At 46.3% G+C, this 26,939-nt stretch overlaps 1 protein-coding gene and 1 pseudogene across 5 annotated transcripts; one reads left to right on the top strand and one right to left on the bottom strand.

The window, feature by feature from the left end:
* Positions 1-44: 44 nt before the first annotated feature.
* On the top strand, positions 45-23,477 carry Marveld2 (MARVEL domain containing 2). Of its 4 annotated transcripts, none has more exon segments than NM_001108936.2 (7): positions 45-91; positions 4,628-5,788; positions 10,464-10,499; positions 16,901-17,049; positions 17,300-17,471; positions 20,537-20,587; positions 21,121-23,477. In NM_001108936.2, coding segments are annotated over 6 exon segments (1,677 nt in total). In that variant the 5' UTR covers positions 45-91; positions 4,628-4,642; the 3' UTR covers positions 21,244-23,477.
* On the bottom strand, positions 8,608-18,282 carry LOC102557393 (uncharacterized; annotated as a pseudogene). The gene is made up of 3 exons (XR_015673815.1): positions 18,202-18,282; positions 17,490-17,640; positions 8,608-9,008 (listed from the first exon to the last, which is right to left on the bottom strand). The product of XR_015673815.1 is annotated as an uncharacterized LOC102557393 (transcript).
* Positions 23,478-26,939: the final 3,462 nt, after the last annotated feature.

The following is a 26,939-nucleotide window of genomic DNA, read 5'->3' as shown; positions in this document are numbered from 1 at the left end:
GGGCGGGGCGCTGGGACCGGGTCACGCCCCAGGAGCTCGATCCCAGTTTCGGTGCCCGCGGGAAACGCGTGCTCTTCCGGCGGCCGCGCAGGTGAGTGAGGCCGCGATGCGGCGACGGGACGCCGAGCCCGCGGGGAGGGCCTTTCGTCCTGTGCATACATCCCCGGAGCCACCTCCCACCCGCGGCCAGGCTGAAGCGGGAGCACGCGGGCGCGCCAGGCTCCGGGGGCGGCGTGGGCGGGTTTCGCTGCAGTGACAGGTGCGGCCGGCTGGACGGCCGCAGTCCTTCCGGGCGCCGAGTGGCGCCGCCCTCGCCACTTTCCCGGCTGGCCTGCCGGGGACGACAGCCACCTTAGGGCGGAAGCCCGAGTGGATTTTCCAGAGAAGAAGGCGAAGGCGGGACGCGCCCCGGGTGGGTATGGTCGCGCTGCTGGGAGGCTAGATGTGGGAGCCTGGCGGGAATGATGGTTGTCGGTCCTCTCGCGGCTGCGGCTCCGCTGCTCCCCCACCCCAAATCCCTAAGTTTCTGAGGCAGAACACTTTGTGGAGGCGGCCAAACTTTAGAGGCGATTTGCATGCATAAAGGTAACCAGGCTTGATTCCTGCGACGCTCAGGGAACCATTTTTCTGGCCACAGTTGTGGCATTCCTAACTCCCTGGCTCCAACCAAACAAAAGACCTGCGATCGAGCTAGATGGAGCCTGGGGGTCTCGGGGGCAACCTGTAAGACGCCAGGGGTATCTATATATTTAAGATGTGGTCAAATACCGTTGAAGATTGCTTGCTGGGTAACACAGTCTGCTCTTCTAGTCTTTGTGCTTTATTTAAATGATAAGGTGATGTAACTCAAGCGAGCGGTTTTCCACAGATGAAGATGAGTTGAATCCGTTACAGTGAATCATGGAGTTAAATTAATAAGCAGGATGCTGTGTAAACCATACCCTAGAGACCTCAGACCTTATTCGGTTTCTTTGTTGTGCTTTTACTTCTACATTCTTAGGCATATGTTAAATGTAAATGTTGTCTTTTTTTAAACAACAAAGAGATTGTTTTTTAACAATTTTAAACAACAAAGACAAGAGGGCAAAAATAATTGCCGTTGTGCTGGCTGGTTGTAGGTCAACTTGACACAAGTTACAGTTCCCTTCGAAGACCGAAACTCAGTTGAGAAAATGCCCCCACTAGATTATTGACCTGTGGGCAAGCTTATGGAGCATTTACTTGATTGGTATTTTAAGTGGGAGGGCCCAGCTCAGTATGAATGGTGCTGCCCTGGGTTGGTGGTCTGGATACGGTAAGAGAACAGCTGAGCGAGCCTAGGGGAGAAAACAGTAAGCAGCGCTCCTCCACAACCTCTATATTAGCTCCTGCCTCCAGGTTCCTGCCCTGACTTCTCTCAGTAATGCAGTGTGGTGACTTGAGTGTTGTAAGTGAAAGTAAACCATTTCTCTCTGAGTTATATGTTCAGGGTGTTTTATCACAGTAAAAACCCTAAGACAGTTGTCATTTAGAGAGCTTCTGGTTTGCATCATACATCCTTCTTGGGTGTCTTATTAGAGGACCCTGAAGTTTCTTCCTGGACTCCTTCCTCTGTGTTCCCTCTATTGCAATGGTTCAACCTGTGGGACACGACCCCTAAGGGATCAATGACCGTTTCATCGGGGGTCACCTAAAACCGTGGGAAAACACAGATATTTACATTATAATTTATAAGGATAGCAAAATCACAGTTATGAAGTAACAACAAAAGTACTTTTATGGTTGGGGGTCACCACAACATGAGGAACCATATTGAAGGATGAGAACCACTGATCTGTTGGGGGGTTGTGTCTGGTTTGGTGGCAGTACCTGCTCTCTGGACAGACTGCATCTCCACCTGGATTCCTAAGGGGCTGCTGAAACTCTTGTGCAATCTACTATTCTCTGTGGTCAGAGAAATGCATTTACCATAAAGTGATCAGATAGATAGCCAGCATTTGCTCTTTTTTTTTTTTTCTGAAAAAAAATTTATCTTTTGTTTTATGTGGGTGCTTTGCCTGCATGTATGTCTGCACCACACGTATGCAGTGCTCACAGAGGCTGAAGAGCTTGTTAGATCATTTGGACCTGGACTTACAGACATTTGCGAGCATCCATGTGGGGACTGGGAGTTGAACCCAGGTCCTCTGGAAGAGCAACCATTGTCTTTAACCACTGAGCCATCTCTCTCGACCCTCTGGCCCTGCCTCTAGGTAATCTGGTGGGAGGAGGAGTAGGACAGGGATGGAGAGGTGAACTCTGAGTAGGATTGGTCCTAGAGGAGTAGTTGTTAAAACTGATTTGTGAGACACAGAGGCTCCCTTCCCACTTCTGATTGTGTTTAAATTCTTCTGTGACGGCGTATTTTACATGTCCTGCATCTAGAACGTGAGGTCTCAAAGTCTCCATGGCTCTCCCCATGATCCTTTGGGTCACATATCAACAGTCTCCTCACGTCAGCCTTCGCCTTACTGAGTTGATCTCTGGATACCACATCCAAAGAGATGCTATTAAAACAAGTCAGATCTGGTTGTTCAACTCCAATCCTCTGGTGGCTTCTTACAACCCATCCGTTGTGGATTTGAGATCGTAGGTGACTCATTTGGCATTGGATCCACTGTGCGTGCGTCTCACTCCGTTGCTTCCTCGATGACCTCTCTGATTCCCTTAGCATGTTAGGCACTCTAGCTGTGTCATTTGCCTGGAGCAAACTTGGTTTCAGCCTTCATCTTCATTTCTGTATTTGTTGCTTTCTCCACGAGTACTTCTCTGGCCTGCTAGAGCCGGAGCCTGCTGCCTGCAGGGCCTCCTCTCTCTGCTTTAAGCCTTTGACACTTGGGGCATTATGCATGGCTCCTCCATCATCTGCCACCCACGGTAGAATCTAAATTCCATAAAGGCAGGGAACTTAAACACAACCTCAGTGTGTCCGAGTCCTGGGAGGGTCTCAGGCAATCTTTGTTGACTAATGGGTGTCCATTTTACAAGTAAAATCATGCCTTAGGATTTCCAAATTGTTCAACACCTTAAAGGTAAGAACGCCCATTTAAATCTGTCCTAATTTCAAGCACAGTGCCATATATGTCTACTTGAATATCCAATAAAAAGGCATAAACAAGTGGAAAGACAGTGTGCCTCTAACCTAGTAGTGTGTCCCCACGTGGCTTTTCTAGTTGCACACATATTAGGTTTTTGCTTTCATCAAGGAAGGCAGAAGACTCAGTCAAAGCATATTCGTGACAGTTTTCCAGGTATATTAACTTCTAATTGTTCTCACCCCTAGATGCTTCAGTTGTCCATGGCAACAGCAAATTGCCTTTGGATAACTGCTCTGGGAACGGCAATGCCCATAGTTAGTGCTGCTGCTGTTTTTCACTGGTTCTGGGGAGCCACAGCCTGTGAGGTTTTTACCTTTGAGAGAGCTTCCAAGTCTAGCGCCAGCTGTTAATGTTTTAGGAAGAAGCAAGCCCTCTGCACTTTTTATTTTATTTTATTTTAGTTTAGTTTAGTTTATGTGTATGAGTGTTTCGCTTGCATATGTCAGTGCCCCACATAGATGCAGCCCCCAGAGGTCAGGAGAGGCCGTCAGCTCCCCTGGGACTAGGATTATAGGCACCCGTGAGCCCGATGCAGGCACTGAGAGTCAAACCCACTTCCTCTAGCACAGCAGCGGTGCTCTTCACCTCTGAGCCAGAGTTCTGACCCCTTAGCTAACGTTTTGACTAGGACGGGAAAGGCCTCCTGCCTGCTGTGTGTTAAGACCACTTTAATGGGCCCTTAGCCATTCCAAAGCCAAAAGTGGGTTAGTGAAAATGACGAGAATTTGCTGAGCCATCACATTTTGGTATGCTCAGACACTGAGACATTTCCATTTAGATGTCTAGAGAAAAGACCGTACTTGGAAAAATCATTGACATTCTGCATGGCTCGAGTGTTTGTTTTGTTTTTATATTTTGTCTATTGGAGTCATACATGAATGAAACGTAAATGCTTTATTATATAAAATCCAAAACTAATATTTAAAACCATATTTAAAATGTCATATAATGGGGGCTGGAGAGATGGCTCGGTGGTTAAGAGCACTGACTGCTCTTCCAGAGGTCCTGAGTTCAATTCCCAGCACCCACATGGTGGCTCACAACCATCTGTAATGGGATCCAATGCCCTCTTCTGCTGTGTCTGAAGACAGCGACAGTGTACTCACATATATAAAATAAATAAATCTTTTTTTTAAATTCATAGAATACTTAAGAATATTTCTGGATAATCTAATTGTTACGTACATTTAAATATCATTATATATAAATATATATCATTTTATATGTATTATAAGTATGATAAATATATATTTATTTGGTTTTTTTTTTCTTTTTTTTTCGGAGCTGGGGACCGAACCCAGGGCCTTGCACTTGCTAGGCAAGCACTCTACCACTGAGCTAAATCCCCAACCCCCTAAATATATATTTATTATTTTATATACAATAAAAGTTGGATATAATCATGTTTGCCACCTGAATACATTTTGTAACTAAGTGAATAAAATAACCGGGTTTTATTTATGAAGGGTAAAGTAACTAAGTATAAGTGATTCCTTTAATTTTGACCGCAGGTGTGAAAGTCACAAATGTCGTCGAGTGATGGAAGGTCCAGGATTCGGGACAGGGACTATAGTGAGGTGCCGAGGGACTCGCCTTGTCCAGATGGTATCGTAAGAACCCTCCAGTCTCTTCACAGCAGTGAGCTGGCTGTGAGCGCAGATCCTCTGCCTCCTCCCCCTCTCCCGTTACAGCCACCATTCGGCCCCAGCTTCTACTCAGGTGACACAGAGGAACCAGCGGTGGCACCAGATCTCAAGCCGGTGAGACGCTTTGTTCCCGACTCCTGGAAGAACTTCTTCAGAGGGAAGAAAAAGGACCCAGAATGGGATAAGCCAGTGTCAGATATCAGATACATCTCCGACGGTGTGGAGTGTTCCCCTCCAGCCTCTCCAGCAAGACCAAACCACCACCCACCCAACTCTTACAAAGATCCTTCCGGAGGGTCCCAAGGCACCTTCGATTCCCAGCAAGAGGCGGACGCCATGTTTCCCCACGACCCCTATGCTTCCTTAGACCGGCGCACACAGACGGCGCGGACGTACAGTGAGAAGGTAGAGGAATACAATCTGCGGTACTCCTACATGAAGTCGTGGGCAGGCCTGCTGAGAATTCTGGGCGTGGTGGAGCTGCTTCTGGGAGCTGGCGTCTTCGCGTGTGTCACAGCTTACATCCACAAGGACAACGAGTGGTACAACCTGTTTGGCTATACACAGTCCTATGGCATGGGAGGTCTTGGCAGCCTGGGCAATACATACGGGGGTTATTACTACACTGGCCCCAAGACCCCTTTTGTACTCGTGGTGGCTGGATTGGCTTGGATCGCGACGATTATTATCCTGGTGCTTGGCATGTCCATGTATTACCGCACCATCCTTTTGGATTCTAGCTGGTGGCCCCTGACCGAGTTTGGAGTTAACGTTGCCTTGTTTGTTTTGTACATGGCTGCAGCCATAGTCTATGTGAATGATACCAACCGAGGTGGACTCTGCTACTACCCGTTATTTAATACGCCAATGAACGCGCTGTTCTGCCGGGTAGAAGGAGGTCAGATAGCCGCAATGATCTTCCTGTTTGTCAACATGATAGTTTATCTTGTCAGCGCCCTCGTCTGCCTGAAGCTGTGGAGGCATGAAGCAGCCCGGAAACATAGGGAATTCATGGAGCAGCAGGAGGTAGGACCGGGTTGGGGCTAGGGGGTGGGGGGAGTGGAGGTGGGGGTGAGGGAGGAGGATAGGTGAGAGTGGGGTGGGGGCAGGGCTTCTCAATACCTTTGTTTGGCTTTGCCGTCTTTTTCTATAACTGTTAAAAACACATCATCCGGGCTGGAGAGATAGTACAGTGGTTAAGAGCACTGACTACTCTTCCAGAGGTCCTGAGTTCAGTTCCCAGCAACCACATGGTGGCTCACAACCATCTGTAATGGGATCTGATGCCCTCTTCTGTAGACAGCTACAGTAATTATAATAAATAAATAAATAAATAAATAAATAAATAAATAAATAAATAAATCTTTTTTTAAAAAAACAACAAAAAACCCCACATCATCCTCAAAGGCTTGTCAGAGTCATTCTATATCTCTATCTGTATATGTATTTAAATGAGCTGGATTTCAGAAGGCCTTTCTCAGTAGCTTTGACTGGGATAAGCTACTCTGCTGGTCCGGTTACTGCAGAGAGACGCCACGTCCCAGTAGCTTGTTAACTAAGTGCATTGTAGTGACTGACTGATGCAGAAAAGGACGTGGCCACTGAGTTTGGGTAAATGCTAATAACACAAATGACACTAATATATCTTACGGATGTATAATATATACACAATAATTTATACAATACATATAATAACATAGATTAACTGAAATATTTCACGTATAGGAGGGGCGTATGCATTTAAATAACTACAATTTACTTTTTTTCCCCTGGAAATAACACTTAAGTAAGACAATGGAGCTGGGTGGCTCAGTGAAGCATGAGAGCCTGAGCTATCAGGTCTCTTTAAGAAGTAAAAATACGTTGGCATGACCTGTACTCCCAGTGCTGGGAGGTGGGTGGCGGAGACAGGAGGATGGGGGATGCCCTGAAGCCCCCCTATCTCAAACAAAAAGTGGAAGGCACCTGAGGACTAACACGCCAGGTTGCCCTCTGACCTCCACATGTATAATGTGGTGGAGGCCGTGAACCAACATCAACGGCCCTGGGGATGTTGAAGCAGGAAGGTCATGAGTTCAAGTCCAGCCTGGGCCACATAATTTGAGGCCAGCCTGGGATCCCTGCCTCAAAAAAGGAGAACCAGAAAGGAATATGGTGACTGTGTGTGCATTGCAAACAAGCATCAAATGACTGAGTTATGGTGAACACGAGGCTTGTCTCGCTTGAATAGATCATCGTGGTTTTGGAGAGGTGTGAATTTCAAAGTAAGAAAACACGGCGTCTGTTTCTCGGATTTTACTAACTGAATAACAATGAAAATAATTAACAAGCAATGAGAATAATACAGAGGAAAAAATGATAGTAGGACCTAATGTATTACCTTATCTAAATACCAGTCACATAGGAAAAAAATCCCATTTAAAATGATGTGAGTTTGAAGTAGCAAATACTAGGAAGGTTGTACTACTTTCTTTTTTTTTTTTTTTTGGAGCTGGGGACCGAACCCAGGGCCTTGCGCTTCCTAGGCAAGCACTCTACCACTGAGCTAAATCCCCAACCCCGTACTACTTTCAATATGCCCTAAAATAAGTCATCTCACGACCTTGCAGCAGGCTCACCTCCTATTCCACTGAAAATACTGTTTGCCTTAAGTTTGTTGTTTGTTCTTGGCTGATTGTATTGTAAAAATTCCCATTCCTACATTCCTTAAGTCTTCCTAGATTCTATATAATTGCATACGTATACATGAAGATTAAAAACAGTCCCTTTAAGAGCGCATTTTAAACTTTTTCATGAATGTGATGTTCATTTGTTTGTACTGTGTAGCCCCAGCTGGCCTGGAGCTCACTATGTAGACCAAGACCTCACTGAGAGCTGCCCGCCTGCCTATCTCTCTCTCTCTGCCTCTGCCTCTGCCTCTGCTCCGTCTCTCTCTCTCCATTTCTCTCTGCCTCTGCTTCTGCCTCTGCCTCTGCTCTGTCTCTCTCTCTCCATCTCTCTCTGCCCCTGCCTCTGTCTCTCTCTGCCTCTGCCTCTGCCTCTGCCTCTGCCTCTCTCTGCCTCTCTCTGCCTTTGCCTTTGCCCCGTCTCTCTCTCTCTGTCTCTCTCTCTGTCTCTGCCTCTGTCTCTCTCTGTCTCTGCCTCTGTCTCTCTCTGCCTCTGCCTCTGCCTCTGGCTCTCTCTCTCTCCATCTCTCTCTGCCCCTGCCTCTGTCTCTCTCTGCCTCTCTCTGACTCTGCTCCTCTGCTCCTCTGCCTCCCGCTCTGCCCCTGCCACCGCCCCCGTCCCCGTCCCCGCCCCCGCCCCCGCCTCCGCCGGGATGGTGGTTGTGCTCCACCATACTTGGTCCAGCATATGGTTTTTATAGCATTTAATGCACTAATCGAGAAACTCCTCATGTTCTAATGTGAATCGTACTCCATTGTCACAAACTATATTTGTCTCTCCAGAACTCTACATATACTCAAGTTACTTCTAAAATTTTCATAAATAATGTATGAATTGAAGAATCTTGAGTCGTTTTCTTTGGTTTTGGTTTTCGAGACAAGATTTCACTGTGTAACTCTGGCTGGCCTGGTACTGTGTATCCACCTGGCCTTGAATTCTTCACCAGACCCTGTGCCGGTGCTACAGGTGTGTGCCACGGTCCTGCCTAAGAATTTTAAATTCTAATGTGTGGGGTCCCAAATCGGAAGACTTTTACCCTTCTTCGTTTTTGTTTGTTTGTTTGTTTGTTTTTCTTTTTTCTTTTTTTTCCGGAGCTGGGGACCGAACCCAGGGCCTTGCGGTTGCTAGGCAAGCGCTCTACCACTGAGCTAAATCCCCAACCCCTTTACCCTTCTTCGTAATGTAGCATGCTAGTTTAATAATAATTTTAAAAGAGCCATCTTTTATTGGGGGAGGGGTCATTAATCCTTCTTGGCCGCCGCCTTCCGCATGGCTGCCAGCACGTTGCTCAGCTCCTCCCGCTTTCTCTTGGCGCGGATGTGCGTGCCCACCCTCTTCTTGATAAACATGAGTGCTTGCTTGTCCTTGGACACTTTGAGCAGCTCCGTGGCGCGCTGCTCACAGTGCGCAAAACTGCACACCTCCCGGATCATGTCCCGCACGAACTTGGTGTGTTTGTGGCCGGCTGTGTCTCAGCTTGCTGATGTTTTTCATCTCTTTGTGGCCTTTGTTGAGGCCCACGGCCATGGGGTAGCGCAGGGCCATGGCTGCTGCTCTCCGATGGCAGCCGGACAGGAAGCTAATAATAATTTTCAATTATTTAAATGTCAGTGGTCTACTACAAGAACATGATTGTGATGATTAGCATAGTTTTTCTTAAACAAAAGCTTATTTTATACCAGATGGTGCAAAGGCACGCCTTTTGTCCCAGCACTCAGGAGACAGAGGCAGGTAGATCTGAGTTTGAGGCCAGCCTGGTGTGCAAATGGAGTTCTACAGAGAAAACTTGTCTGGAAAACCAAACCAAACCAAACCAAACCAAACCAAACCAAACCAAACCAAACCAAACCAAACAACTTACTTTGTTTTGTTAGGGAGGAGCTCTCACTATGTAGCCCACGTTGGCTTACAACTCACCACAATCCTCCTGCCTCAGCCTCTCAGAGAGCCAGAATTACAGGTGTAAGCCAGTGTATTCACTTAAAAACTTTTTATAAGGGTTTTTTTTTTTTTTTTTTTTTGGTTCTTTTTTTCGGAGCTGGGGACCGAACCCAGGGCCTTGCGCTTCCTAAGCAATCGCTCTACCACTGAGCTAAATCCCCAACCCCTATAAGGGTTTTTTTATAATATTTGATTAAATTTGAATTAAATTTGAGTTATTGAAGGTGACATAACAGGCTTCTTTTCCTATTAATTTTATAAAGGGAATTTATTAACATTTTAATTATCCAGGGTGCTGGGCATGGTAGGTCATACCTGTAATCCCAGCACTCGGGGCAGAAGCAAGAGGACAGCCACAAGATTAAGGCTAGCCTGATCCATGCAGTAAATTCTAAGCTAGCCTGGGGTACATAGCAAGAGTATATCTCATAAAGCAATCAAAAGCAAAATAAACACCCAAGATAAAAGTAACAATAAAGACTGGAGAGATGGCTCAGCAGTTAACAGCCCTGACTTCCAGAGGTCCCGAGTTCAATTCCCAGAAACCACATGGTGGCTCACGACCATCTGTAATGAGATCTAATGCCCTCCTCTGGTGTGCATGATGACAGCTACAGTGTTCCCACATACAGAAAATAGGTAAATAAATCTCTTTAAAAAAGCTTTTTTAAAAAAATAACAATAAATAAAATCTAAGTAATTCAAGCATCTTACCTAATAGTACTCCCCATCCCATATCTCCAAATCCTCTCCATGCTCTTGGCTAACACAGAGCCAGTTACCTGTCGTCCTCTGAGCCTCCACTGGCCCAGAGAAGTGTGGGCAAACGAGTGTGGAGAACAAACATCAAAGAGAGGATCAACTTTTGGGAACTGGGATCAGGCTAGGAGTGCAAATGGATGGAAACCATTACAAAGTAACTTCTAGTTTTTACTTTGTGCTTATGTGTGTTGTCTATGTATGTAATGCGTGCAGTGCCAACGGTGGCCAAAAGAGGGCGTAGTACCTCCTGATGATGTGGCTGTTGTAGCCTGCTGAGCTGTCTCTTTGGCACCTCGAAATCATTTTAACTCTTCTGTTGTTGTCATTCCAGATAAATGACCCATCGTTGTCGTCAAAAAGGAGAATGGTAAGAGCACCATTATGCTGTTATGCTGCTGCAGTTATGCTGTCTCTGCAGATTGGCTAAACACTTATATTTGTTGGCAATCCACGTGTGAAAGTGCGGGGCTCAGATGAGGGCTTTCAGCTATTTTCTATGCTGGTATTTTGTGTTCATTGGCATTTAGCCTGCAAGGATGTCTGTGTGAGGGAGTTGGGTCCCCTGGAACAGGAGTTCTAGAGCTGCCGTGGGCTGCCATGTGGGTGCTGGAACTTGAACCTGGGTCCTCTGAAGGAACGATCAATGCTCTTAACCACTGAGCCATCTCTCCAGCTCTGACTTTCTGCTTTTTTCTGATACCAAAAGGACCACATTAGGCTGTCTTCCCTAGAGCCCCTTTTTGTATTCTTACATGAATTTTTTTTTTGTAAGTGAATATAGTTGGTCTTCTTCATACGCTTGTCTATTTAAGTTCTTGCTGTATAGCCCAGGTTGGCCTTTAATGCGTGTTACTCCTGCTCCTGCTTCCCGTGGTACAGAACTCTGGGCTTACTAACTTATGCCTGGCCAATTTTCTTCATGGAAGTCATTCTTACTGGGGCTCGAGTGTAGACCAGTTAGCACAGTGCTTGCCTAGCATGCACGAAACCCTGGATTCCCTCCTACACAAACTGGGGATGGTGGCCCCAGTCCCCATATGGCTGCAATCCCAGCGTGTAGAAGGCAAATGCCAGAGAATCTGAAGTTCATGGTCATTCATTGTCTTAAAGGAGTTTCTATTGCTGAGATAAAACACCATGGCCGTAAGGAAGCTGGGGAGGGAAGGGCTTCTTTTGCTTGCATATCACAGTCACCATCGAAAGAAGTTAGGGCTGAAACTTGCACATGCACACACACACACACACACACACACACACACACACACACACATACAGACATACTGCACACACCATTTCACATGTGGAATCAGTTTTATAAATGCTAACACTCACTAACAGATAATATCAAAATCTAGTATCAGAATTATGCAGAATCCTAACATATGTTAGCTTGAAGTATGTTCAAAATATCCTCAAGTGCTTGAAATATGGGTCAGGGTTAGACTGCTTGCCTGCCTACTGTGTGTGAAGCCCCGGGCTCAGTCCCCATCACTGAAATCCATCCATTCACCCATTGTCAGTCAGCTTAAGTTTGCTACTGCTTATTTCCCAGTGTTGGGCTGGGCAGGGCCATCTTACTGGGCAGTGCTGTAGTAGCAGCAATTAAGCTTGCCCGGGGTAGAATGTATGGGTTCCTGGTTATTCCCCCTGAGGCAGTGAGACCTCCCAATAATATTCATGCAGAGTAGAGTTAACCTAAAAAGCCAGGAAGCAGCCCTCAAAGATCAGCAGTCAGCGTTCCTGCTTGATAGGATAAACCGGTGGGGCAGGGCTGTTAAGATCCGCCCTGGAGAGTCCTAGGGCACCCCTTTCAGACTGCCTAGGGGCCAGACAGCATGTCCAGGGTGTATTTCCAGGTCCTGGAATAGTTCGGAATAATGATAGAATATAGAATGCTCATTCTTTTTCTTTTTGTTTTGTTCGGAGGTGGGGTGGGGGAAGGTTTATAACAGGGTTACCCCTAGGTGTCCTGGAACTCCACTCGCCTCTGCCTCCCAAGTGCTAGGACTAAGGTGTATGCCTCCATGCCCAGCTGAAATGCCCATTCTTACTTTGGAAATCATTTGATCTACATATGACTTTCCTGACCTCTAAAATACAGAAGCTGGAGCCAAAAGCCACCTTTTAAAGACCTCTCTCGGGCTGGAGAGATGGCCCAGCGGTTAAGAGCACTGACTGCTCTTCCAGAGGTCCTGAGTTCAATTCCCAGCAACCGTCTGTAATGGGATCTGATGCCCTCTTCTGGTGTGTCTGAGAACAGCAACAGTCTACTCAAAATAAATAAATCTTAAAAAAAAAAAAGATGGATGGAGATGGATCACTGTAGAAAAAACTTAGGTATATTCTAAAAGAGACTCCCATTACTTAATACTTAGCCAGTGAGAAACCTGATAGAAAGTGCTAGAACTCTGGCTTTTGTGGTGTGATTTTTCTCCCTGGATCCTAACAGGGATGGTTTGGCGGAGTGCCATGGGAGAGATGTGAACTTTAGAATTTTACTACTCTGAATCAGGACACCAGTGCAGTTGCCTTCTTGCCTTTGGTCCTGTTGAAATTAATTATCTTCTCTGAACTTGCATTTCCTTATGTTTATATCTTATGATTTTTTTTGAACCATGATTTGATTTTTTTTTGAGAATATGATTTCTTTCTTTCTTTCCTTTCTTTTCTTCCTTTTCTTTTTCCTTTCTTTCTTTCTTTCTTTCTTTCTTTCTTTCTTTCTTTCTTTCTTTCTTTTTTTTTTTTTTTTGAGAAAGGGTTTCCCCATATAGCCCCAGCTGGTCTTGAACTCTCAGAGATCCACTTGTCTCTGCTTCCTGAGTGCTGGGATTAAAGGTGTATACCATCACACCTGACTAAAAAATTTTTTTAAAAGAAAGATGTATTTATTTTATGTGATGAGTGTTTTGCCTGCATATCTGTGTGCCACATGCCTGCATGCTCATGGGGATCAGACAAGGGTGTCAGATCCCCTGAAGCTGGAGTTACAGACAGTTATGAGCTGCCACGTGGGTGCTGGGAATAGAACCTGAGTTCTCTGAAAGAGCAGCCAGTACTCTTAACTTCTGGGCCATCTCTCTTGCCTCAAGATTTATTTTTACTTGTGTGTGTGTGTGTGTGTGTGTCAATGCATGCCACGTGTGTAAGAGTTCCCTCTGTAGCCTTAAGGGGGTGTCAGATCTTGGAGAAATGGAGTGGCAGGTGGTTGGTGGCCCCCTGATACGGGTGCCAGAAACTAGACCTAGGTACTTAGTTAGAACAAGATGTGCTTTTACTCACTGAGACATCTCTCCAGCCCCAAGATAATGTTTTTAACAAAATGGCATATAGATGTAAAGTCAGATCAGTCGTACCAATAAATTCTAATAAAGGCCCACCTCTGGGAGGGTTTTTTTTAATTTGGCAGATTAATTTCCCTGAGGTTATATTCCATAAGCAGTGCAAATGTTCATGAAGCCTGAGGCTCTCAAACGTCGTTATGCAAGCACCTCGGCTGGCTGGCTTATTGTGATGGGCCTTATTGGGTCTAGACCGCTCATTTGCCGCTTTTCCTGAGGACTTGAGTTTGGTCTTAGGAACTACAACGGGGGGAAGGAGAGAGCTGACTCCTGCAAGTTATGGAGCATGTGCCCCTCCACCCTAAATAAATAGATGGAATTTTTTAAAAATGTAATGGCATTTACATTTAGCGGGCCCCTGCTAGAGCTCTCGAGCATCTGCGCGTCTGACAGTCAGCAGGCAGGAGTCAGAACCCTATTGGTTATTGAGGATCCTGGGTGGTTTTGGGTCAGGCCTGTGTGTGCACTTAGGGAACTCAGAACTTGCAAAGACACGCACTGGGCACATGGAGGTCGGCTCTCTGCGCTTCTAATCCACAGGATGTCCGCAGGACAAGTTTCAGGTAAGATCCCCTGAAGCTGGAGTTACAGCTGCGGCCTCTCTGCCTCCTTCATACGTGTTTGGAACCAGGAAAATGTGGCTCGCCTCAGAGCTGGAGCCCAACCCCATGCTGTCTTAAAGCTTTCTTCTCACATTAGCACGTAAAACTAAACAAGTAGCTCTGAGCAATGGCAAGTGACGGGTGCTTGAGCCAGGCACAGTGGCTCAAACCTGTAATTCCATAGTCAGGAGGCTGAAGCAAGAGGACTGTCGTGAGTTTGGGGTCAGTCCAGGCTTCATAGTGAGTTTCTGACCAGACAGAGTGAAACCCTGTCTCTAAAACAAGCATACAGATAAAACGAATTGTATTTACCTGATTTTTTTTTTTTTTTAGCCTAGAAATGTAATTAATTATATACTCTACCATCCAGTGTGTCTGCCTAGGCCACATTCACACCTTTGACCAGAACATGGTACTGTTTGCCTGAGGGCTGCTGGGGAGCTCCAGAACAGCCTTCCTGAGCTGGTACACGGAAGTCTCGAGTGTCAGACAGTTCAGTGCTAACGAGAGGCACCATGACCTCGAAATCCATCTGGTCAAGTCAGAATACTTCCTCGAAGCCAGGTGGTGGTGGCGTTCACCTCCAGTCCCAGCACCTGGGAGCTCTGAGTTTCAGGATAGCCAGGGCTACATAGAGAAACCATATCTTGAAAAACAAGAAAACCGAACAAACCACCACTCCAAACCAAAGTTCCTCTAGTGTTTAGTGCCCAGAGTTGTGTTCAGGGTTGAGGTCTCAGGAGCAGCAGGCTAAGGATGTTCTTCTAGATGGTCTAGATGCTGACTGTTCTTCTAGAGGTCCTGAGTTCAATTCCCAGCAACCATCTGTAATGGGATCTGATGCCCTCCTCTGGTGTGTCTGAAGACAGTGACAGTGTACTCATATACATAAAATAAATACATCTTTAAAAAAAAAAAAAAGACCAAAACACCATGACCATGACAACTTGTAAAGAAAAAATTGAATTTGGGGCTTGCGGTTTCACAGAGCCATAGTCCATGATAGTGGAACAAAGGCGCAGCAGGAAGCAGGAGGCAGAGAGAAAGAGGAACTCTGGGAGTGACATGAGCACTTGAAGCCTCAAAGCCCACCCCAGTGACACACCTCCTCATCCTTCCCAAGCAGTGCCACCAACTGGGACCCGTGTATTCAAACACATGAGCCATGGGGCCATTCACATTCCAGCCTCTTCAGCAAGACACCCTTGTCTCTGTTTCCTTATTCTGCCTCCACTTGGGTTTTCTTGCTTTGGGTACCTGGCTGAGATGTATCTCCTCCCATCTAGCATGTGGGCCGGGAGCTTCCCCTTTCCAGATCCCTTTCGCTGGGCCAGTTATCCACCCCCACTAACCAGGCCTGTGCTCTCGGGTGAGGTAATAGCTGGTGGCCTTGACAGTGAGCTAATGTTAAACCAAACCTCAAGACCAATGGGAAAACAAAGACGCTTTAAAAGCTGCTATAGCAACAGAGGGCAAGGTTCAAAACCCTTTGTTGCATTTCTGCACTTTCTTTTGTAGGTCTAAGGGACTTAGTAGAGGAGAAAGGGGCTTCCGCATTGGAGAACAGCCATGTTTCCTCTGGGTGTGGTTGGCACTACCGGCCCTATTCACAGGCTTGTTTCTAGCATGCTCTTAGAACATCAGGGCAGTTTAGCATGTGAACAATATACATTTAAGTAAACAGGTTTCCTCATAGTATTCATTTAAAGCAGTGTTTTTAACCTTCCTAATGTTTTAACCCTTTAATACAGGTCCTCAGGTTGTGTGACGCCCCCCCACCATAGTTATTTTCATTGCTACTTCATAACTAATTTTGCTACTGTTATGAATTGTAATGTAAATATCTGTAGTTTAGGGTGGTCTTAGATGACCCCTGTGAAAGGGTCATTCAATACACACACACACACACACACACACATACACACACACACACCAAGACCCACAGGTTGAGGAACACCGATTTAAAGTATCAGTGAACTTGTGTTACGGTGTAGTGCTAGAACACTTGTCTGGATGCTAAAAAGCCTCCAGGTTCTGTTTCCAGCATCACAAAAATTAAATACTTAGAGTTTAATACTCAGAGTTTAATTGTGGTTTTTCTGGTTACTTGATGTGTAACCTTTGAGGTTACACATCTTCTCTGAACCCTTCTTCTTCTGGCATCTGCAAACCTTGGCTAGTGTTCTGGGTGCAGTGCAACTGAATGCTGACCTGCCTTTGACTGCCTATTGTAGAAGTTTCCTACGTCCCTTCAGCTGGCTTTGTTCGAAGCCTGTCCCAGCCATTTTCTTTTCTCTTTCCTGAATATATAATATTTTTATTGAAGGGTATGGCTGTCGTCCACCGTCTCATGCCTGTAGGCTTTTCTGAGCCCCAAGGCCTCAGCTTGAGAACAATCACACCCTGAGTCCTCCCCGTCCTCCGACTGGTTGGTCCTCCCATGCAAGGTCCTCCCTAAAGCCTGACATCAGAACCGCTTTCTTTCTGGAGCACGGTTGTTTGATTTGAAATTTTAAGAAACAGGATCTTGCTGTGTACCCCAGGCTAGCTCCCAACTGATCCCCCCTGCCAGTCTCTCGTGTGCTGAGACAGGTGTGTACCATGACACTTTGCAGAAAGCGGCTTTCAGCATGGATTCTTTGCTTTCTCCCCTTCAGATAACGCATCAGTGTATCAGTGTGGCTTGTCCCCTCTCCCTTCTGGCTGCTTCTGGCTGAGTGGTCCTTGTTTTTCTTCCCCCTCCTGCTCCCTCTTCATTTCCTCCTACTCTCTGGGGTGGACTCTCTCCCTGCTCTCTTGTTCACGTCAGTCCTTTTCTTCCCCAGCAGTGTGAAGTGGCCACCAGTGACCGACAGAAGGACCAAGAAGTCAATTTCAAAGAGTTAAGAACAACAACGAAAATGGCTCCTGAACTTCTGAGTGGACACATCCCTCCTGGCCACATTCCTAAGCCCATCGTAATGCCTGACTATGTGGCGTGAGTCCATCTCATCTGGGCTTCATCTTCAAGTTTGTTATTTAGGGTAACATGTTAGAAAATAAGAATGGTACTCAGGTCTGGTCAGAGAGCAGTAAGCTGACCAGTTTCACCTGTTCAGCCTGTTTTAATAAAAGTTAACAGTGTTTTCCTACTCTGTGGCTCGAACCCAGGGTCTGAGCATGTGAGCACGCCACCACAGACCTTCCACAGTGTAAGGTTGTCACTCTGATTTATGATTTTCCCTCAGAAAATACCCTGTGATTCAGACGGATGACGATCGGGAACGCTATAAGGCTGTGTTCCAAGACCAGTTTTCAGAGTACAAGGAGCTGTCTGCGGAAGTGCAGGCCACCCTGAGGAAGTTTGACGAGCTGGACACGGTGATGAGCAGGCTGCCACATCATTCTGAAAACCGCCAGGTCAGTGTCCACACCTACCGAGAAGAGGAGATGCCCGTGGTCTGGGGATTCCCCGACGCCTGGCTCTGCTCTCTAGGAATGTGTTTGGGATCTCTGAGGTAGCTAAGCAGCATCTCCATTCCTGTTAGTAGCACAGTGTATGCAGAAGGCCTTAGGCTCCATCCCAGAGCTGCAAAAGGAAAAGGAGAAAAAAAGGAAAGCTTATATAACACAATGTCTTTAAACATCGCTACTGTCTTTTTGGCTGGGGATAAAACTCAGAACTCTGTCATCCTCAGCCCAACCTTCAGTTGTTAAATATTTTATTTCCTCATTTAAGTAGACTATGATTTGCCAAAGATATATACTCCCAGAGTATTGAAGGAGACAAATGGCCCACTCAGAGTAGAGTAATCCCAGGAGGGGTTATGGGACAGTGCAGCCATACCCATCTTAGTCCCAAAGCGAGAAGAGTTCTGTGGGGAAGACCTAGAGCAGAGGTAAGCCCCTCGATGGCCACATCTGAGTGACCGCCAGGGTTAAAGCGAAGAGAAGCTGCGGTGAACACAGTAATTATGGAGACAAAGGAAAGTTTTCTCTGAAACATCCTTTTAAAGATAAGGTAGGGGGTTGGGGATTTAGCTCAGTAGTAGAGCGCTTGCCTAGGAAGCGCAAGGCCCTGGGTTCGGTCCCCAGCTCCAGAAAAAAAAAAAAGATGAGGTGGGGTAAACTTGGTACTGGAGGAGCACACCTTTAATCCCAGCACTGGGGATGTAGTGGCAGGTGGATCTCTTGAGTTCAAGGCCAGCCTGGTCTACAGAGCAAGTTCCAGGAAAACCAGGGCTACACAGAGAAACTCTGTCTCGAAAAACCTAAAAAAAAAAAAGGAAGAAAAGGATTCAGGCTGACGAGGCCTGGATGGCACAGACCTTTAATCTCAGCACTCAGGAGGCAGAGGCAGGCAGAGCTCTGAGTTCCTGGCCAACTTGATCTACCTATCGAGTTCCAGGCCAGTGAGGACTACCTAGTGAGAACCTGTATCAAAACCAAAAACAACGGAGCTACCCAGCCGTTCCCTCATGCAAAATTTTTAGAAATGTTTAAAAGAATTTATGTATTTGAATACACACACAAACACAAGCAGATTTTTCTTCTGAGAACCTCCATTAATGGGGGGGGGTCTTTGTTTGTTTGTTTGTTTGTTTGTTTTTCATTTTTTTGGAACTGGGGACTGAACCCAGGGCCTTGTGCTCGCTAGGCAAGCGCTCTACCACTGAGCTAAATCCCCAACCCCGGAGTTTTTGTTTTTATTGTGTATGAATACTATACATTTAAATCGCTCTCGATTATGAGACACCTGAGATAAATATGTCTACAGTAATGACATTTCCCGAACACTGAAGCAATGGCGTAGTGTTAACTAAGAAACTCCCATTCCAGGGAGCCGGAGAGGTCCAGCCAACACTGAAGTGCATGTCAGTTATCACTGTATGGAAACACTTAAGATCCACAGGTCAGAAAGGGCAACCAAGTTTAGAGGTGGCGAGATGTGCGAGAAGAGCCATGCGTGGCGACACCAGCCTGCATTCCCAGCCGCTTGGGAACTAAGCAGGAGAAGTTGCTAAGCCTAGGAGTTCTAATCCAAGGGGACAGCGTGAGGTCTTGTCTTAAAACAAGTTGTGTGGGGCTGGAGAGATGGCACAGTGGTTAAGAGCACTGACTGCTCTTCCAGAGGTCCTGAGTTCAAATCCCAGCAACCACATGGTGGCTCACAACCGTCTGTAATGGGATCTGATGCCCTCTTCTGGTGTGTCTGAAGACAGCGACAGTGTACTCACGTATATAATAAATAAATCTTAAAAAAAGAAAAACAAGTAACAAGTTGTGTGAGGCAAGACAAGGCATCCGTGGAGAGATGGAGACATTTCCACAGTCCTCTGTCTTACTGGAGAGTCGACCTCGCCACACATCTTCCGTTTATGATAAAATTTATAATAAAACTAGAAGGAACCTTGTATTAGCTGTTCTCAGGAATAGCTGGGTAGTGAGCACCCCCAGCCTTTCACACCCAATTCACCAGGAGGAGCTTTCTAAGAAGGGTGGAGAGGGTGGTCACAGCCAGTGCCGTGGCCTTTACACACCAAGCTCTCTATCAGAATCATTGCAAATAAGTGACCCTCCTGACGACCACTTGAGGTGCTCATGGATATTATTTTCAGGGAAAAAGAACGTTAGGACAAAGGACTAACCCAGGGTCACAAGGCTGCTTGTCCCACTCCAGTGCCTAGTAGGTAGTTTATGTGCAGATGTTTGTCCAGTGAATTATATTTTTGTGCAAGTATTTTCTGTCTAGCTTTCGGCAAAAAAAATAGGGAGCTTTGATTTTGAGGCAGGGTCTCCCTCTGTAGCCCAGACCGACTGTGAATTCATAGCGGGGACTCCCCTCCCCCCTTCCTCCCCTCAACTCCCCTCCCCTCCGTGCCACAATTATGGCTGATGCTGCCACACTCAGTGAAATAATTTCCTCTTCCGATTCCCAGTGCGCTTTGAGCTTTGAGTGTAATTTGAGTAAATACATGGTCCCCCCTCCCATCCCCCCCCCCCCTCCCAGAGCTGAGGACTGAACCCAGGGCCTTGCGCTTGCTAGGCAAGCACTACCACTGAGCTAAATCCCCAACCCCAATACATGTTTTTTTTTTGTTGTTTTGTTTTGTTTTTTTAAATTTTTTTTTTTTATTAACTTGAGTATTTCTTATATACATTTCAAGTGTTATTCCCTTTCCCGGTTTCCGGGCAAACATCCCCCTCCCCCCTCCCTTTCCTTATGGGTGTTCCCCTCCCAACCCTCCCCCCATTGCCGCCCTCCCCCCATAGTCTAGTTCACTGGGGGTTCAGTCTTAGCAGGACCCAGGGCTTCCCCTTCCACTGGTGGTCTTACTAGGATATTCATTGCTACCTATGAGGTCAGAGTCCAGGGTCAGTCCATGTATAGTCTTTAGGTAGTGGCTTAGTCCCTGGAAGCTCTGGTTGCTTGACATTGTTGTACCCAATACATGTTTTAACTAATAAAAATATATTATTTTTAGGAACACGAGAGAATTTCAAGAATTCATGAAGAGTTTAGGAAGAAAAAGAATGTGAGTAAAGTGATTTTCTCTTCAACGTGTCCTTGCCCTGGTACACTGGTGATAACCAATAGACTTCCAGTTTCTTTTAAGCTAAATTAGTAAATGTCTCTCCATTGAGTCCCTGATGGTCCTGAGAGTCCATGAAGGGTGGAGTTGGGAAAAACTTGGGAGAGACATTTATTCTTTTTTTTTTTCCTTTTTCTTTTTTTCGGAGCTGTGGACCTAACCCAGGGCCTTGCGTTTGCTAGGCAAGCGCTCTACCACTGAGCTAAATCCCCAACCCCAAGACATTTATTCTTATTTCTTACGCTTACCTTTTACGACTTTTGACTCCTAAAGGTGCCCTTACTCTGTGCATTACCCTTGGTTTTGCTGTGAACCTAAAACACAGGGTATTTTGTGTTGAAAGGAGAAGGCAGGGCCTTTCTAATCATGCAGTCCGTATCTCTGAGCAGTCCTGCTGTGTCAGCTGTTTTCTTTGAGGATGTGTTTGTGTTAACCACCGAGGAAAGCCTTACTGAATGACGCTGTTTCTTTCCCAGGACCCTTCGTTTCTGGAAAAAAAGGAGCGTTGTGAGTACCTCAAGAACAAACTCTCTCACATAAAGCAAAGAATCCAGGAATACGATAAAGTGATGAATTGGGATACTCAGGGTTATCCCTAGATGCTGTCTGAAACGGTTTATAGCCAACTGTTCATTCACTGCCTTTGCATGTTGGTCTCCTGGGTGAGAAGCAGGCACTTCCGGGTCATCTTCTGCTTGGTCTAAAGACATCCTAGGTAAAAACTGTGTGATTTTACTCAAACATTTCAAAACAGTTCTCAAACCCACAAGGGCCTTTCCTGAGATGGGAGAGGCAGCGTGTTCAGCTGTGTGCAGTTTCTCATTAACAAGGATCTTGGGCGAGTTGATCAATCCTCTGTGCCTGCTTCTTCTGTAAAATGATACCTACCTCACAGGGCAGTTATGAGACTATAGTGCTCCTCTGTGTGAACAGAGCCTGCCCCTAGAGAAGCACCACCTTCGCGTGGGAGTGCTGTGGATGTGTTGTGGAACGGCTGAGCTACACGGATGAGTCTCAAGTAGCAGTCCTTAGTGAGCAAGCGTCAGCAGCCAACCGAAGGCCCCGGCATGTAACGTCCTCGTACTTTTCGCCTTTAGCACATGTGGCCTCACATGGATGCTTCCCTGCTGCCTGTGACCCGTTATGGCCCTCACGCCCTCCACATCTGTAATCAGGGTCACTGTTCACGCATGCCCTTGTCCCACAGCCCACGCCCTGAGCACGTGAGAGCACCGCCCTTTCCGTTTACTTAGATGAATTCCCTCCTGTGACTCGTTAGCACACTTCATCTTGCCTGAAATTTTATCCGTGAGAAATGTTTCGCCATTTTTTTTTCTTTTCTTTTTTTCGGAGCTGGGGACAGAATCGCCATTTTAAAAAAAAAAAAAAATTTTTTTTTTTTTTTCCGGAGCTGAGGACCGAACCCAGGGCCTTGCACTTGCTAGGCAAGCGCTCTACCACTGAGCTAAATCCCCAACCCCCCCCCAAAAAAATTTGTAAGAAATATTTTTTAGAGGAAATTGTCGATGGGCTGGAGCTACAGCTCAGCTGAGGGTCGAGGATTTACCTTTGAAAAGCTCTCCGGGAGAACTTTCCCTCGGGATGGAGACCCTCCAACTCCAAAGACCAGACCGAGACACCACAGGATGCAATCAGCAAGAGGATTTGGTTTATTGTCGGGATACACAGGCACAGGCACCTGCGGGCGCTTCAGTCACTCGGGGGACTGGCGCGCCCCACGGAACCAAGGATGGGCTTTTATAGGATTTTGGGGAGCAGAAGCAAGCATACAGAAGCAGATGCATGGTTACAGGGATATAATTGGTGGATTCTAATATGGCAAGGGTTTAGCCCGGGGGCAAGTTTCTTAGCTACCTTCTTGGAACATAACGACTGACTCGGCCCCCCACCAGGGTGTGGGACCTCTCCCGGGGCTTTTTTCATTGTCAGGTGTTCAACCGCAGTCGTCCTGTTGCCAGGCCTTCAACCAAACACATCCTGCTTGGCAGCCGCTTTGTACTCAGTGTTTTAACCTTTCTCTGAACCAGTCATCTTAAGTACAGCCTTGCAAAATGGCGTTACTGCTGCTAAGCTGGGGTCTTTCACCTTCAAGGCACAGATGAGGGCCTGCCTCATAGCACCATTTAAAACAAACAAACAAAAACAAAAAAAAAACTCAAAACCAAACAAAAAACCCAACTCTGCCTTTGGTTTCTACTCAGGAGAATCTATCCCGTAATTTCCCTGGTGTGGAATTACAGTTTCCGCCCACTACAGCTCCCATTCGAACAATGAACCAATCAGTGTCCAAAGGAAACCAAAGTAATGAATGGGACAGGCAGAGCCCGGAACGTTCTGGCTGCTGATGCCCCTGCTCATTTTTTTGTCAGTGACACTGGTACTACTCTTGCAGACTAACTTTTGTAGTGAGACCTTATGTCAGAACATGAAACAAGTAAAAATAAAACTAATAAAAAGGAGGAAGGGGAGGACAAGTATGAAATAAATAAATAAATAAATAAATAAATAAATAAATAAATAAATAAATAAAAATATGGTAGCACGTGCACGCCATTGTAACAGGCAGGAGCTGAGACAGCAGGGTGTCAAGTTCAAAGCTGGCCTCACCTTCAGAGCGAGCCACCCCTCCCCCTTTTGATGTAAGATGTTTCCATTTTGTACATTTGAAAACGTTTAGCATTAAAATCAAATGTTAAAGGCGTTTATCTTTGTGAAGCTTTATTTTACTACAATTGTAAAGGTTAGTCTTCTAAGACCGGGCGCTTAGCACTGATTTTTTTTTAATGGTTATATAAAATGTCAGTTACCTGCCGCTGTTGTGTGTGCGTTCCTTATTGGCTAGTTTTGAGACGTTTCTGTGTTCACCCAGACTGTTTTGAGAATGATTTTCCTTAATCAGAAGATAAACTGAATGGCTGGAGAGACAGTGGTGACGAACACATAATGTCCTTGCCGAGAGTCTGAGGTCTCTTCTCAGCACCCACTGTTGTAAAATATAATGGGCGAGGGGGTACCTGGCAGGCCCCGGCCAAAGTGTGTCCCTGAGTAATTATGCCATGTAATAGATATAAAGAAAGATTATTGGGGGAAGGGAGAGGAGTGAGAACCTGGGAAGGGGTGGAGGCAGACAATGTAGACAGGCAGATAAATACCACCAGACTAATAAATACTTTCTGAAAAGAACTGGAAAGTCATGAATGCCCCTAGGTCACGGTGCTCATGTGACGTCTCCCGTTGGAAAGAATTTAATAGCAAACCAGGCATGGGAATGCATCCCAGGACCCAGTTAGAGGTAAGAGGTTCCTAGAATGTTGCAGGCCCACGAGGGCTAAAATCAAAAACACAACAAAACAGGTCAGGAGGGAGTCATCAGAAATGGGGCAAGGTGAGTTCTGAGGACACTGGGTCTTTCCAGCTTGGAGAGTTAGAGACAGGGGGATTCCAGCCTAGTACACTTGGCAAAACCCCAGGCCAGTTGGAGACTGTCATAAAAAAAAATAATAATAAAGAGATAAAGCTGGCTGGTCAGTGGTAGTGCACACCCTCGATCCCAGCACTCGGGAGGCAGACACAGGCAGAGTTTGAGGCCAGCCTGGTCTACAGACTGAGTTCCTGGACAGACAGCTACACATAGACACCCCTGACTTGAAAAAAAAAAAAAAACAAGAAAAAAAGGTAAAAGCTGGCCTGCAGTAACACACATCTTTAATCCCAGCGCTTGGGAGGCAGAGGCAGGGGGATCTCTTGAGTTTGAATCCAGCCTGGTCTACAGAGTGGCTCCCAACTGTCACAGAGTACTAAAATACAAAAGCTAGATTTATCTGATTTTGCTATTACTCGGGGCTAAAGGTAATTTTTCTGAAATGTGCTTACTTATTTTAATATAATTCCATGATATAGTGTTACGATAGGTTTCCGATGTTCATATCAAACGATAGAACAAGGAACGAGAAGTAGGTCTAAGTCACATGACCTCAAGCAAGCCCACCTGATTGAACGATGACCAGATGACGGAGGGGACAAGAGGCCTGCTGCAAACGGTCCGAACATCCTGATGTTTAGTTGTACAGTTTTGCCCCGTAAGGTTACTTACTGGTTAGAAATTTTCTTGAGCCAAAGAACAGTTCATTGTTAATAAAGGGTGGCAAGACTATATCCCATAGTCAGGACGCTGGAGGCTGTGCCTACCGGTTCGCCCTCTTATCTCCACAATGGTGTCCACATATGCAGAAGCAATTCACCAAGACTGTAGTCACAACGTATTAGTCACCGCGACAAGGAGGGGGAAGGAGACTGGGAAACAGGAGACATTTTCTGGTTAACAGGATAAAGATTCAGTTCCTTCTTTATGAGGAAGGAAGGCGGCTATGGAAGTGGCTGTCAGTGGAATACTAGCCTGGAGCGTGAGCCCCTGACTGGGTTGGAGGACGCACATAAAAGCCCAAGTACGGCAGTGTGTATTTGTAGCCCCAACAATGGCAAGATAGGCAGACATAGGAGGGTACTGCTCCAGCCTTGCTAGCTTAGCCTTCTTGGCAAAGTTCCAGGCCAGTGAGACCCGGTCTCAGGCAAACAATGAAAGCCTGAGGGACAGCGCTCTTGGGCATTCTCTGAACCCCACACCGGGTGTGCTGACATTTGAGGGAAAAAGTGGAACAGGTAAAATGAGGGAGGCGGTGTGGCAGGAGGATGAAGATGAACACAGTAAGGCAACGTGTATGAAAATAACACAGCAAAATCCATTATTTTGTGTGCTAACTTAGGGAGTAAAGTTTTCTTTACTTAGCAATGATAAGTTTTGTTAAGACAGGGTCCTCACTAGCTAGACAGTCTGGCCTCTGACTCACAATGCTCTGCCTGGCTCTGCCTCCCAAGTGCTGGGATTAAGGTGTGCCATGCCAGCTAAAATAAAACATTTTCTTTCTTTCTTTCTTTCTTTCTTTCTTTTTCCTTTTTCTTTTTCTTTTTTTCAGAGCTGGGGACCGAACCCAGGGCCTTGCGCTTGCTAGGCAAGCGCTCTACCACTGAGCTAAATCCCCAACCCCAATAAATCATTTTCTTTTAGGGCCTAAAATTTAGCCCTTAGACTTCCTGCTTCTGTCTCTGGAGATCCTTCCTTCCTTCCTTTCTTTCTTTCTTTCTTTCTTTCTTTCTTTCTTTCTTTCTTTCTTTCTTTCTTTCTTTCTTTCTTTCTTTCTTTTTTCCTGGAGCTGAGGACCGAACCCAGGGCCTTGCACTTTCTAGGCAAGCGCTCTACCACTGAGCTAAATCCCCAACCCCTGGAGATCCTTATAAAACAGGCTCTGGTACATAGACTATGCTTGAAATGCAAACACAAGTGATATGGGAGTAGATGTGTGTGGATCTCTTCTCGGTTACCCAGAGCATATTTGATAAACACTAGTTTGCAGAAATATACAAGGACAAAGGGCTCCCAGAGATAAGGAGCTTTAAGGCACCCCATTTCTAGGTATGCACCTTAGTTCCTTGGCCCTGTAGATGCTTTGGAAAAACTATGTGACTGCGAGGTATTGGACTCGTGACAGGTTGAAATACTTCACACACGATTGCCCTTTACCCAGGGCCCCATTTATGGAAGCAATTACTGCAGGAATTATCAGTTATGGGGGGAGGGGGTTTGGGAGGGTTTATAAGTCAAGAACTTTTAAACTTTTTATTTATTTATTATTTTATGAGGTTTCATTATGTTGCCCAGGTGGGCTGCCAACTTCCAGGCTCAAGTGAGCCTTACTCCCAAGCCCGGAGTAGCTCGGGTTCCAGACAAGAACCACCACGCCTGAGAAAGCTCTCAGCTCCAATCCACAGACGCTAAAGCTGGCGGTTCAGAGGGAAGAACTTGTTACCACCTACTCTACATCTTGCAGAACTGCAGGAGGGGGAGAACCGAGGTCAAGGCCACACAGGAGGATCAATGTCCGAAGTCTCATCTACAAGCCAGCGAATGAGGAGAGTTTTCCCGTGTGTCGAGCGCGCCATTAGCCTCGCTCTCCTCAGGGCCGGACTCCCACACAGCTCAGACGCAGAACGAGATGTCACTAGTGGAGAGCACAGTTCCAGTCATCTAAGTCCATGCATTAGAGCCACTTCCTCGTGGTGCCACCACCACGCAGCTGCCACACGGCATCGAGAGCCCAGCAAGATCCGTGTAGCTGGTGACGTAGGAATGTGACGTGAACGGTGACGTAGGAATGGCGGCAGGCGGCTGGAGACCGAGCAGTATTCGGAGACTATAATTCCTGCCACACAGAGAAAA

Source organism: Rattus norvegicus, chromosome 2 (genome assembly GCF_021556685.1).
Source record: "Rattus norvegicus strain SHRSP/BbbUtx chromosome 2, alternate assembly SHRSP_T2T, whole genome shotgun sequence".
NCBI classification, from domain to species: domain Eukaryota; kingdom Metazoa; phylum Chordata; class Mammalia; order Rodentia; family Muridae; genus Rattus; species Rattus norvegicus.
The sequence above is the reverse complement of the archived record's forward strand: the minus strand, read 5'-3'. Positions and strand labels throughout refer to the sequence as shown.